This window comes from Choloepus didactylus, chromosome 1, assembly GCF_015220235.1.
Source record: "Choloepus didactylus isolate mChoDid1 chromosome 1, mChoDid1.pri, whole genome shotgun sequence".
Classification (NCBI taxonomy): domain Eukaryota; kingdom Metazoa; phylum Chordata; class Mammalia; order Pilosa; family Megalonychidae; genus Choloepus; species Choloepus didactylus.
Window position 1 is genome coordinate 96510619 of NC_051307.1, and position 14535 is coordinate 96525153.

Consider the following 14535-nt stretch of genomic DNA (forward strand, 5'->3'; position numbering starts at 1 on the left):
ATCGATGGCACTGCTCTCGTTTGAAGTTAGCGGCTGTGCTCCACAGCCGAGGGCAAACTTGGAGAAGCCTTTATTCAGGGTCCCTCTTGTGCTTTCTTCCTGCTTTTACTCCCACTCCTGCAGAGGTTCAGTGTGTGTATGCTGAAAGTGAGGGAGGGAGTACTAGGGAGACAGGGAACTTTGCCTGCCCACACCTGTTCCTCCACAGGAAGCATGGAGCTGTCTTCCGAGTGGCACCACAGAAAGAAGATGGGCAAGTTCCAGCAACGATCCAATGAACCACCCAGAAGGGAGGGAGAGAGTCGAAAATCTAAGAGCAACCCACAACCTGTATCCTGAAACTTGTATCTGTGGGCACCTAAATGGAACAAAACTAAGAAGGTTCTGCAGAACCAAATACCAGTGATTGCTCTGTGCACTGCTGTCTGACACATGGCACGCAGTCCAGGTAGTTATAATTGAAGACTATCCAGATGGCCAACACTGGGGTGAGGATCTGAAGCATTTGGAAAGACAAGTAATGGAGGTCTGTTGATACGTGGAAATGGGCTTTTGTAACAAAAGTAAGCAACAACAACAAAAATCCATGTTATACTCACACACTGGTGTCACATTTGAAGAGAGAAATCACTGGAATTTGGGAGTCCTTTTGTTCTTTTTACCTCACAGTTCCCTCCTGCCCATAAAAGTTTCATGGCCTCTAAATCCAAGTCCTGGCATAGAGCCGAAAGGACCCAGGACTCAGTCACCCTGCCGGCGATGGGCCACGCTGCCCTGAGCCTTTGTTTCTGCGGTGTCTAGCTCCTTTCTGTGAGGGTAAAGGATGCTGGTCTGAACTGACTGAGTTTAATTCAGGAATTTAACAAGGTTTAATTCAGGAATTTAACAAGGTTAAATTCTACACTTACCCCTCTCCACCACCCTTACCGCACACGTCTGCATTCTGCTGTCTCGGAAGACACCCCCACACGTGTCCCGGGCACTTCGCCTCTCCTGGGTCCTCGGGGGCCATGGGCCGTTGGGGCAGTGAGCCGATTCTGAAGGTGACTCTCTCTGGCTTTGCCTTCACCCTGATGAAGGTCCTCCGTCAGCGTGAATTCAGGGAAAGGCAGGATGATGGAGCTGAGCTGGGGCCTGACCACCCAGACCAGGCCCAGGGCAAGCGGGTCCTTCCCTGTCCTGCTGGCCAGCCCCAGGCTCTGGTCTCTTGGTTAGGCCCTGGGGCTCTCTCCAGATTTGAGCTGCTCCCCAACAGTGATGTTCAAGACCCCGTACTTGGAGGCAGGGGTCTTCCAGGGCTCAGCACGAGGAAGGGCATTGTCCAGAGGACTGCGGACACACCAGGTCAGGCTTGTCACACTAGCATCTCATTATGGAAGGGGCTTCCTCCCTAGGGGACCATCTTTTCTGCTTCACCTTCTCTGTTCTCACCTGGAGGGAGACCTCACTTCTTCCAGAAAAGACCTTTCTCCACAAGCCTCCCTGGGAGGGCTCCCTCTCCCACAGCTTCAGCTCACAGGGCCTGGGGCTCATTATCCTGCCCCCCAGCTGCCTTTCTGAACTGTGCACCACCCTCATTCAACATTTTCCTCCTTTAAATTCCTTCCTTCTAATTTTATCATGTCCCATTCATTCATTCATCCATTCATTCTTTTGAAGCCAAGTCTTCAAGGGCCTGATGTGTACTAGACACCCAAGTTAGGCCCTCAAGACAAAGATAAATCAGATACATTCTGATGATTAATCCTCGGGCTTCCTGATTAATCCTGATGCCTTCCCTACTCCTCAGCAAGTCCCTTTATACATTTTTTATTGATTTCTTATTGTGTTACTGACAGAAGTCCTTGTAAATTATTTGTCTTCCTCAAATGCTTATTTGTGTCCCAACTTCTCTTTCTCCATAGATGACTTTTTTATTTTCCCAAGAATTTAGAGTTTATCAATGAGCTTGATCAGCATCCCTAACCCCCTCCTCAGAACCGGTGCAGCTTCTGCCTTCCTGCCCGTGTCTGCGTCGTCTCCGCTGGTCTCAGCCACATCCCGAAGTTTCCCTCTTCTTGGAAAACTCTTCTGCTTGGTTCCAACCCCCTCCTGACTTTGGGCAAATATTTTTTACCCTCTCTACCACACTTGCTTCATCTTTAAAATAGAAATAATAATATGTCATTTGGTTGTTACAAAAACTAAATGAGTTAATACACTTAAGAACTTAAAACTGAGCCTGACACATAGTACTCATTAAACATTAGCTATTATCATTACTTTGTTCCTCAAAGAACCTGCCCTTTCATTTCCTCCTGCATTTCTTGCCTCCTCGGTCTCTCCTTCCCTGGCAGTACATTCCTTCCCCTCAGCATATTGGCATACTCAGCTCTTCCTCTTTGTAAAGTCTTCCCTCTGCCCTCTCTTTGCTGTGAGGCACCGTCTGCCTTCCCTGCTTATGTTCCCTCCCATTCGTGTGCTCCCCAGCGCCCCAGGTCTGGTTGCTTAGTCTGTCACTCACCTCTCAAAGGTCAGTCACTTCCTGCAGTTTTCCAAGTTCTCACCCTCTGCAGCTTCCAGCGTGCTGCGAGGCATTGCCGGGGCAGTTTAGACTGGGTGGGGAGAGACTGACCGTCTAGAGAATAGGAAGAGGTAGGGACCCAGAGGTTTCCAAGGAACCGAAGAGCAGTTTCCATGGCACGTCACATAGCCTTCGGAGAGGGACCTCGGGCCCAGTCACTGAAGCAGAGTGCCTTCTGGTGGTGGCAGCACTCACACAGAGATGGAGCGGGTTGCTGAAGTGGGATTTGAGGAACCCTGAAGCACAGGTGAGAAGCAGCATCATCATGGCCATTGAAATTATTGGGGTCCAGCTAGGCACAGAGCAGGGAGGAAGAGGGTACGAACAGGGGGCAGTGGTGATGAACAAGGGGCAAGGAGGAGCTAGACTGATGAGGCGGGCTGTGATGGCTCATGGTGAGGACGGCTCAGGGGGTATTTGATGGGGTTGGGGTAGGGTGGGGGGAGGCAGTGTGCATCCTTGGGGTCCAGGGAGGGTGGCAGCAGGATTGGTCTCTATTTGGGGGTTGCAATTTGAGGTACTTGGTATCGTCTGGGGTAGCATTTGAATGAGAGGCAGAAAATGGGCAGCTGATTATCAATAAGAGCATTTGGGGAGGCGTCATCCAGGGAGAGAAGATCCAAGGAAGGACTAGGCTGGATGGGGCTGAGGGGCTGAGGGAGGAAGGCTGGAGCCACCTTGGGCACCTGAGTTATGAGGTTGAGGGATGAAGGGTTGGAGAGGACCCAAAGGGCCTGTGGCTCCATAGAAGGTCCCTGAGGCTCCTAAGTTCCAGCAGATAAAGGGCTCCATGTCTAAGTTGGGACCTGCCACTCCACTGTCAAGTGTGGAGATCGGGAGGCTGGGGTACCCCAAGGTCCTCCATCTTTCCTGGCTCCTCTTCTCCTACCCCCTCAATATAGGAACTCTCCAGAATTCTGTCATCCCAGCTTTGCACTCTCTGCTTGTGACCTGTGTCTCCTGCCACCTGCTGGACTTCTCCAGGTGGCTGCTCCCCGTGCTGGCACCTGTTCTAGACTAAGCGGGTCATTCCTCTTTCCTCCCCTCAGCCCCCTCCTCCCAGCCTTCTCATTGTTGCTAATGGCTCCACCATCTCTGGTAACTCAGCCTTGATAGCCCCCTCAGAGTACCATTTGCCTGTCCAAATCCTCTGAGGCCTCTTCCTCCATTATCTCTGTCGCTTGCTCCCCTCAGCCCACCCTGTGCAGACCCCCAGGGCCCAGCCCAGTTCAGGCATGTACATGCTCTAGAGCTGCTCATTGGCTTGGAGCGCATGACTCCCCAGCCCCCACCCACCTGCTTTCACAGCTCCAGGGCAGCAGCTGTGTGAGGGAGCCCACCTGATGAGATGCTGGGCAGGCTGGGAGGGGAACAACAGGGCAGGAGACCCACCTGCTCCCTGTGTGGGTAGGGGGTGTACCTGAAGCTCCAGAGAAGGGCCATTGACCCCCTGTGGCCACAAGGTTGAGCAGCCTCAGGGGCCCTCTCTGTGCCACACAATGGGGCAGCCCCCAAGGTGACCAATAGCCCTTCCCAAGGGCTCTAGAGGGATCCAGAGAAAATAAGGACTGTGAGATTTGGAGACCACCAAGACTCCTGAAATGGCTGGGTGGTCTCGTGGTGAGTCAGAGGCTTTGCTATCAGGGTTTGGGGTGTGATGACCCCAAACCAGGGCACCGGGTTCCTTTCCACTTGTTTGCATTGCCGTTCACCTTCCATGATTCCAGTACTGTGCTGGATTTTGCAGAGTTTCACAGAGATAAACTGGTCATAGCTTGTGCAGTTTGGGAACAAGAGGAGTGTGTGTCACTTTCAGTGCAGACTCCCTGAAGCAGGAGGCCATGTTGAAGCAGAAACCTCCAGCCAGCCAGCTGGGGGGACGAGGGCTGGCCTGGGAGGTGCCACCACACTTTGAGAGGAGCCTGGGCAGAAAGTGGGCATCTGCAGCATCTGCCCTTCTGTAGCCGAGCACCCACGGTGACAGTTAGAGCCACTCCTCAGGGCCACAGCGTTGGGCAGGCTTTTGTGCCCTTTCACTCTCGTTCGCACCTGGTTTCAATGAACCTTATTCCCATTTTATAGCTGAGCAAACCGAGGTTCACACAGCAGACCCTCCCAGTTCCTCTCACCACTGCCCCTGGTGGTGAAGTCACGGGGGTCTTATCTCCCCATTAACCACCAGTCCCTTGGAGGCAGGAATGGTGTTTTACTCGCTTCTGTGTCCATTGGGCCAAGTAGATGTTCTGTTAAATACGTGGGTATTTGTGGATTGATTTTTTTCCCCCAAATTCAGCTTGTTCTCTGTTGTTTCTATATTTTTCACTGAGAGCCAGGAGAGCATGCAGTGTTCACTTTTAGACATCTCTCTGCTTGCTCTCCAACACCCACATTTCTGAACCCCACACCTCCGTTTTTCCCTGTAGCCCGTGTGTCCTGGCTGTGGCACCCCCTTCTGGCAGCCTCCTGGACAGAGGCACCTGCCCTATCATGGCTCGTTCAGTCCCAGTCTATTGGGGCAGGAGGGGGCAGAGGGTTTGCCAAGGGCAGTTCTGGGCCCTAGACGGCTCTGAGCCTGTGGACCATGAGAACACAGGGGAAGATGAGCTGTAACACTCTTCATCTTCATTGTTGGAGAGCTCAGTAGGTCTCTTAGGCAAAAAGGAGGAACCCATTGTACAGGAGGTACAGAGTTGGCTCTCTAGAAAGCCTGGCTCATCTAATAGTCATCCCAGGGTCCTGTTGTTATCCTCCCTCCCCTAGCTGAAGATCCCAATGTGGCATAGTTCAAAAACACTTTCAGGGACATACGCAGCTGGCTCCCAATCCATGTGCCACAGTCTGCTCTGTGTCCTCAAGTAAGTTACTTCACCTCTCTGATCTGGTGACGGCAAGCTAGACAGTAATACTGTCCTGCTTAATGAGATAAACATCTGCTCGACAGATTAAGCTCCTTTCTCCCAAACCTTCCTCTGGTTCAGCTCACTTACATGAACTCCTTTTGTCATGGTTTTGAGTCTAGGAGAAGTCCAAAATCGAGGTGTCAACAAGGTGATGCATTTTCCCTAGAGACTGTGGCATTCTGAGACTGGCTGCTGGTGATTCTTGGTCCTTGGCTTTTCTGTGACATGGAAATGCACAGGGCGAAGTCTTCTTCCTCCTCTGGGTTCTGTTGACTTCCAGCTGCTCCCTGTGGCTTCTCTCTCTCTGTCTGAATGTCATTCACTCGTACAGGACTCCAGTAATCCGGATTAAAGCCCAATCTGATTCAGTTGGGCCACACCTTAACTGGGATGACCTCTTTAAGAGATGCTGTTTACAGTGGGTCCACACCCACCAGAATGGGGAGCAAGACCAAGAACATGTCCAGATTGACATACACAGTTCAGTCCACCACACCCATTCTCTCAGGCCGGGGCGGGGGGTGCAGAGAGGCCAGGAGTTTGCAGAGCAGGAGCATTTGCAGCCTTCAGTGCAGGGAGAGGCTTTAGTGGGGCTGGAAGGGGAGTGCAGGGACGGGTGAAGAGGAAGCTCCTCTCCTCTCCCACCAGGCAGCCTGGCTTCAGCACTCAGAATTGCCCCCCAACACCCCCCAGGTGCCCTCTCAACCTGTCAGGCAGAGGGCCCAGCTTCACACGCCACCTTCACACGCCACCTGTCCTCGATCCCTCTTCTCCAATGCTATGGATATCAAGGTTTAGAAACTCAGTTACTGGCCTGCAAGCAGGGCTGGTGTTTGAAAACAAATACATGTTTCTTATGAGATCCTGTGAAAAAGGGAAGATACACTCCTTCTGCACCTGTTTTATTTTCCTTCTGTTGCCCAAGTAAGGCCTGTTGGTCATTTGGGTGCTCAGCACCCCATCCAGGTGAAGACGAGCTAGACCTGGGAGGAAGTAGTTCCTGCCAGATTGGAAAGCACAAGCCCTGTGCCTCCTGGAAGGCTGGCACTGAATGGCACTGCCTCCTCTGGGCCACAGGGCCTCTTGGGGGGACAGTTGTCTCCTCTGAGCAGAGGCATTTGTGGAAAAGCACAAATGTTTGGCCTAGGAATTTGGGGTCACCCTGTCAGTGGTGTGACTAAGGGCAGGGCAGTTTCTGAGTCTTGGCTTCCTTATCTGTAAAATGGGAACATGAACCAGGTAGTCTACACGTCTGCTGGGGTTCTATGAGGGGCCTCCCCTGGTCCCACCATTAATAGCCTGTGTGACTTTGGGCAAGTTTCTTTCCCTCTCTATCCAGCAGAGCTGTAGACCTAAACCTGCTTCAGGACTTGAGCTCCTAAAGAGGGTCAGTTGTGACCCTTGGCAATAAGGAACGGATTAGGGAAATGGACAGTTCAAAGCTTTGTGGGTGGCCCCACAACTCCAGGAAGTCCAGGCCCTCTCTGTTTAATACCACAGGGCACTGGCCCCCTTAAAGACTGGAGAGGTGGCACCTTTCCCCCAGAACATCAGCCTCAGCTTTAGATAGGTCCGAGGTACAGTGTCAATGGTCTGAAATTAGCCCTGCATCACCCAACCAGGGTGGTGGGGTGTTCCTCAGAGCCCTTGGGGCCAGACCTGTCCCCAGGCCACCTTCCAGGACCTGGGTGGATGAAACACTGGACTGCTGCCAAGGATTGCTCTTCACTCCTGGCTGTTGATCTTGGAGGACTGGAGAACAGGGTCCCTTCCAAGTCAAACAAGAGCTAATTGGACCAGGTACACAAGTATGGGCATAAGGGAAATAATGTTTCCTGATTCTGACCTTCGCTGATTGGACAGTATCCAGATGGCATGCTTTCTCCTGGAGGAGGCCCAGCCTTGCTTGCTCATTAGTGACTTTGCACCCAGCCCGATGAACACTTGTGGGTAGCCACGGTGAGGAGACATGTAGCATGTGGTCCTGTTCTTATGAATCGTGGAGCTAAAATGGAGCTTTCTTTGCCTGATAGCCTTCAGCTTAGACTCAGCCTCTGGGTCAACATAGGCTTCTAAAACCTTCCTTGGGAGCCTTGGGTGGTCTGCTCAGGCTCAGTGTGTATCTCCAATTGTTGCTTCTCTCCTCTTGAAAGTGAAAGGGTTGAACTCTGGGCCTCAAGAGTTGAGAAGGGCCAACCCAGGTGAAAAAAATCATGAGACAGAGAGGCAAAAGGGTCTGCGATTTGGAGTGGCAGAGGGAGGAGTGTTCCGGTTTGCTAATGCTGCCATTATGCAAAATACCAGAAATGGATTTGCTTTTATAAAGGGGGTTTATTTGGTTACACAGTTATAGACTTAAGGCCATAATAGTGTCCAAGGTAAAGCATCAACAATTGGGTACCTTCACTGGAGGATGGCCAATGGCATCCAGAAAACCTCCGTTAGCTGGGAAGGCTTGTGGCTGGCATCTTCTCTGGAGTACTGCTTTCAAAATGGCTTTCTCCAAAATGTCTGTTTCAGCTTCCAACAGCCGTCTTCAAAATGTCGCTCAGCTGCAGCTCTGAGTTCCTTCTGTTTGTCAGTTGTTTTACATGGCTTCAGTGATTTAATTAAGACACACCCTGAATGGGTGGGGTAACACCTCCATGGAAATTATCCAATCAAAGGTCTTGCCCACAGTTGATCGAGTCATATCTCCACGGAAACAATCAATAGGTTACATCCTAATCAACACTAATACATCTGCCCCTATAAGAATGCATTAAAGAACATGGCTTTTTCTGGGGGACATAATATATCCAAACTGGAAAAACGAGGAGGAGATTATTTATGCATTCCTTTCCAGGGAGCATGAGCTTTAGATTATCTGGCCCAGGGTCTCTTCAGTTGAGTCTATTTTGGAGTAACCTTGGCAATGATCGTCAGAGGAGGAACAGAATTTGTTTTTTAAAATGACTTCAAATACCTCTTCCCACTAAGGAGGATTTTCTTCATGACTTCTGATTTAGTATTTTAGTAGTCTTTTTTTAAACAATTATTAATTAGGACATAAATTCATCACCCATAATGGGAAGAATGTGCTTGAAGTTTCTTAATTTATATTTTCCCAGCAGACCTCATTGACTTCTAGAAGGCATAGTACTTACAATGGGCCATCTGTAAACAGGCTTGTTTCTCAGTTGAATTTCTAAAGGGGGAACCTATCCCCTCTAGTGTGGATCTACACATAAACAAGACCCCAGACCTAAATCCAGACAATGAGCTGGGTAATGCGGCTGGACTGTGGACATGTGAGGTTAATCAGAGAAACTTCTGGACGCTCCTGGACTCAGAACCAGATACCCAGATTCATATAAAGGTTTCCTTCAGCCTTAGCGCATGCTACTGTCAGTGCCTGTGCCCCTGTGAGGGAGGGCAAGGGTCTGGGCACTCCCTGACTGCCAAGAGCAGCTTGGATCTGACAGAGCTGCCAGTAGCAGCTGCATCACCCGAAGGCCTGGCCTCCTGGGCTCCTGCTTGGGATGTGCCAGCCAAATTCAGAAATAAGATTGAAATCCAAATGCTGCTCCTCAGTGCATGAGCCCGTAGCATGTGAGGTGGTCAGAGATGAAAGCCCTTGGCAAGCTGTGGCCCTCTGTCCCTCCCTGTTAAACTGAGGTGGTAAAGCCGCTGGCTGCCGAGGAGAAGGAGCTGAGGTAGAGAAGGGAGAGGGCTTCGTGGGCCACGCCGTGCCCCTGTTGTGTGAGGAGTTGGTGTCTCCGTCTACTTGGTCCATCTTACCGTGGATCCGAGGCCCTTACTTTAGCAGGAATTGCCCCCACATCCCCAAGGCTGGCGAGAGTCCTCTGTGAGAGCCAGCGGACATGGAGGCCAGGGAAACCCACCATTCCCCTAAGAGGCTGTTCTGTTTTCCCAGGTTCATTTGGGAGTAGTAGAAATGCTTTGAACACGTTACACCCCAGCCATAATTTTGTGTTTAAAGAATCATAGGTTCTCTTTTAGGCTGTTTCTGCCTCAGCAGACACACTGGGTGACTGCAATTCCAATTTCCTGTCCCTCCTTTGCTTCTCCCTACAAATCACAATGTGCTGATGCCCGGACCTGGCTGTTTCTGGCCCTCTGATGTAAAAATGCCTCTTGGTCCTGACTGAGCAGCGGTGCTGGGTGTCATGTTCCCAACAAGCCAACTGGATTATGGTCTCTGCCTGGAGGGAGGTTCTGTCCTCCTTTCTTCCCCTCCCTCCCTCTCCTGAGCCCAGCAGATTCCATGTTAAGTCACTCTCCCCGCAGACAGGGAAGATTTGGGGGAGCTTCCCTGCTGAGGGGCCACAGATGGCCTCTCTGCTCCCAGCTTGCTGCAGAGAAGAAACCTTTCTGAACCCTTTTTAAACATCTGAACGTCCTTTCAGTGATTCCCTGCTCCTCACTCTGTCCCAAAATAGATCTTGCAATGGTGGATTGCATGCTCAGAGAAGCAGCAGGCTTTCACTCAGCAACTGCAATTTTGTCTCTGTACATTTTTTTTATTCTCCATTTGTGAATTCAGTCAGCACTGGTTGAACGCTGGCTTTTAACACGAATAAAAACTCAATTCTTTTCTTTTAAGCTTCTACAGTCTGGAGAGGGAATATGTATATGGACCCAAGCAATTGCAATGAATGGCATAATGTGATGAAGTACTTAAAAAGAAAAGAGGAAAGGGTGCAGATTTCAATGACAAAATCATGGAGGAGGAGATGTTCAAACTGGAGATTCAAATGGGATAATGACAGAGGGAAATAGCACATGCTTGGCCCGATCTTCAGAGGCTGTAAATATCATGTTCCCTGGCTCCACCAGACGCTGAAGGATACATAGTCTGAGCCACACTTACCGTTCCATCATCCATTGTCGAGCACTTGCTGCACCCAGCTCTGTGCGAGGGGCTGCCCTGGGAGGCCTCATATACTGTGGGGGAGGCAGACTTTGCACACACAAAGCCCTCACCTGGCTCGTCTGGGAAGGCAGGATGAAGACAGGTGGGGACGTACAGAAGGACCAGTGGGCTTGATGGAGTAGGAGGTGGTCCAGGACTTTGGAGGCACCAGCTCTGTCTCTCTGCTTCTCTCTTCCTTCCTTCTGTCTCTCATCTTTCCTGCAAAATACTTCCCTTCTCATCCCTTGAAGGGTAAATCGAGTCCTTTCATGGTAAAGCGAACACCCACTTCCCTTAGTTGGATGGTCCCACCTCTATCACACGTTGGTGGCCCAAGTCTGTTTTTAGCCGGTTCGTAGCCCAGTCTCGAAATTAATAATTTAGAGGAAGTTGTAAAATGAACACATGAACAAATAGTTGCCAGACTGCATTCCAGCCCCACTGTGATCCCATCACTGCAGGCTTTTGTGGCTAGGAATGACTACAGCGTCTCATTTTGCTTTAGAAGCTTATTTTTGCCAAGGTTATTATCACCACGCAGGGCACCAGAGCCCTGTTCCACTCACAGCCCAGTTATTGCAAAGCTGCAAACACTGAAGCTGTGGGTTCCACCCGTAATAATGTCCAAAGGAAACGTGTTTTCCCATGCCAGAATCAAGCTCTCGGCACCCTCCATGATATGAAAGACCTGAAGGAAGCTGTCTCCATGCCGACACTGGAAAATGGAGCCACTGAGGCCACCGTGGGCCGCAACTCTGATTGTATTTCCACTGTGCCTTACATTTCACCACACAAAGCCTGTCCTGCAACTGGTTTCCTTGCTTTTAATTAGAGACTTTGAGGGACCAGAGGGGGTACCCTTTCTGGCTGGGAAGCAGAGTTGGTTTCGCCATGATGCATTTCCCCACCCTTGGGACCCTCTAGGGAAGGGGGGAAGCTGGTAAAAATGGGTGAGGGGCAGAGTCTGATGTGGAACAGGCCCACACCCCACCCTGCACCCTGCAGACAGCAGACAACCCTCCCGTCCTCCTTCCTTCATCCAAATCACGGGCACCTCTGCTGTGACTTCATCTCTGTAGGTGTGGAGCTCGGGGCTGCCCATCCCTTGCAACACACACAAGAACTTGATGTCCAGGAGGTTGGCAAACAGAGTGACCTACGTGCTAACCATGTCCCTTGCAGAGAGTCTTCTGCATCTGTTTTCCCCTCTCCAAGGGGAAGCTCTTGGATAGGGATCCCCTTGTCTCTAACTTCTTATGATCCATGAACTTCAGTTGGATTTCTAAATCTCCCTAGAGAGAAATTGAAGTAGAGGTAGGATTCTCTCTAAAATAGCAATAGTTCTTTTTGGCTGTTCTGCAGCTGCTTCTGACCCTGACCCCCGGGTGTATGCCCTGAGCTTTTTCAAGCCTCCGCCCCTGCCCACCTTCTCAGAAATGCTAGGCTTGGGGTTTTAACGAGTGAGGCTTATTCTAAAGCAGAAACTGATTTTGTTGCAGCCTGTGTTTAGCTTTCTACATCTTTACCAGATCACCATTCAGAATTGCTCCCCCGCTTCACTCTCTCCTCTCCTTTTCAAGATCATAGGCAAAGACAAGTAGGTAGAAAGTGCTACCTAGATTGTTACTATCTCAAGCAAAAAAAGTCCCAAAGATACAGCATGGTGCTTAAGAATGTGGACTCTGAAGCCGATGACCTGGGTTTCATCCCTGCTTCTGCTACTTAGTAGCTGTACAACTTTGGGAAACTTACTTACCTCTCTGTGCGTATGTTTCCTCATCTGTGAAATGGGCCCTCATCTCATAGGATATTGTAAGGATTAAATAAGTTGCTCTGCTACAGTGCCTGGTACACTGTCAGTCTATACAAGTGTAAGCTGTGACAACAGCTGTCATCATCAATGTCATCATCACTGTGATCATCACCATCGCCATCTGCTGTAGCAGAGGATGATGCAGACAGCACGAGTGTGGAGTCAGGAAACCTGGGTTCAAGTCCCTGCTCTGCCACTTCTAGTTGTATTATTTAGATTCTGAACTTCAGAATGTGTCATTTTTTGTCACTCCAGGATGGCAGTGAGGACCCAGTGAAATAAGGACTTGGTAAAATGCTTCACCCCTGCAAGCTGGGCTAAATCTCTTCTCTCTCCCTTTCCCAGGCACACATTCTGGCAGTTCCGCCATGAGAACCCCAAGACCCGGGTTGGGAGTCCTCCCCCCGAGGGGCTCCCTGGCTTCAACAGTGGGGTTATGCTGCTGAACCTGGAGGCCATGCGCCATTCCCCGCTCTACAGCCGCCTGCTGGAGCCGGCACAGGTACAGCACCTGGCTGACAAATACCACTTCCGCGGCCACCTCGGGGACCAGGACTTCTTCACCATGATCGGCATGGAGCACCCCGAGCTCTTCCACTTGCTGGACTGCACCTGGAACCGACAGCTTTGCACCTGGTGGAGGGACCATGGCTACAGCGATGTGTTCGAGGCCTACTTCCAGTGTGAGGGCCACGTCAAGATCTACCATGGGAACTGCAACACCCCCATCCCAGAGGACTAGTCATATCCTCGAATGCCACGCCCTAGGGGCCGCTGGATTTGGGGCAGAACAGGTGCCCCTGGGACAGCCCCCACAGCCCCAGGGCAGTATCTGAACCCAGTGGCGACTCCTACAGAGACACTGCAGTGATATACCTGGTGACTGTTTGCTGCAGACATCCCACCCCATGGGTCACTGTCCTAAGGCCATCGCGTGAGCTGGTCTGCACTGCTGGTCTTCGGGACGTTTTCCTCCCAGAGGCCAGGCATCGTGAAGGGCAGAGTTATTGGCCCTCATAGACGTCTCCCAGTGAGCTAGAAGGCTTCATGTTGGAAGAGAAAGATGGAAAGAAAATGGTGCCCCCTGCCTTCAGTCCCCAAGGTATGGAAACCCTTTGAAGAGCCAGCTTTTCTTGGACCAAATATTAATTTAAATGGATAGGTTTCCACGTTGCGAGAAAGAACAAACAGTACCACTGTGTCTCTTGGTGAGCTCTGAGGAAGTGAGACAGTTTTTTAACGACCAGCCTCGAGCTCAAACTGCCAGATGAATGCTGTCCTTCCACATCCTCACCCTTGGAGGCCGTGCACCTGTTCTAGCCCTGAAGCTCACATTGTGTGGTGTGGGTTTAGAGGTCACCACCTATCTGGGGAGGGTCTTCAGGGCCAGCCTGTGGTCCACATAAGAAAATTGGTTTCATTATTTTAGAATTCACAGCTTTTCTTTTATTTCCCAACTGCGACACAGAGCCCCATTGTCCCTTCATCCAAGCCAGGTCCAGGTGATCAGACTGCCCAGAAATCGAAATCACCATCACAGGACGGAAACCGGTCACCCCAAGGACCTGCAGTCCAATTATCTGGCCTGGAGAGGCTCATTCCAAAGAAGGGCCTGCAGTCCACAAGTATAGCCGGGTGGCCTTGGAAGAGGGCATCACTCAAAGGCTTAGAAGCATTCTAGTCCCTCTGTTTAAAAAATCACCCTTGTTACTTTCTCATTGTACCCCATCAGACCTTATACTTTAATAGAAAGTAGTGTCATTTCTTTATTTCATCTTTTAGTGGGTTCTCCCATAGGTAGGCTGCAAACCTGAAACCCTCAGTGGGCCATTTTGTGTACTCCAGGTGAAGTCCTTGGGGCAGAATTGTTGTTGGATTTCCATTTTATTTTGTCTCAATTTCATTTGCTTTTTTATTTCTTTTCCCATGAGTGAGAACAGCTAATAAATATCCTTTGAGAACACAATGATTTATGTTGTTTTTACAGTTTTCAGATATGTGAAAGTTCTGGATGAAGCATGTGTTCAACGTCACTCAAAGTCTCCCTCGTCTCCATACGGTTAAACTCTGTGTGCTCACAGCGGGTCTCTAAGCCCAAAGGGAGAGCATGTCTGAGAGAGTAGCTGGAAGGGTTGTGCTGCTGTGTTAGGATCAAAGCAGAGAATCATTTCATTCTAGTATTGACAGATCCATCTACTCCTGGGAGCAAAATCGACCCCATCCTTTCTCATCCCCTTACCTCAACCCGTCCAGTTACATCATCCCTGGGATGAGTGGAGCCCGTTTCTCTCCTAACTCTCTGCCCTAACAGAACTGTTCCACTCTCCTAGTTACTGGGGGTGGG

At 50.5% G+C, this 14535-nt stretch overlaps 1 protein-coding gene across 1 annotated transcript in view; it reads left to right on the forward strand.

The window, feature by feature from the left end:
- Positions 1 to 14154, forward strand: part of XXYLT1 (xyloside xylosyltransferase 1) — a 231940-nt gene extending 217786 nt beyond the window's left edge. Inside the window, exon 4 of the mRNA XM_037837943.1 lies at positions 12537 to 14154. Coding sequence (XP_037693871.1) covers positions 12537 to 12933 — 397 coding nt within the window. The 3' untranslated portion in view covers positions 12934 to 14154. The remainder of the gene's footprint in view (positions 1 to 12536) is intronic.
- The last annotated feature ends 381 nt before the right edge of the window (positions 14155 to 14535 follow it).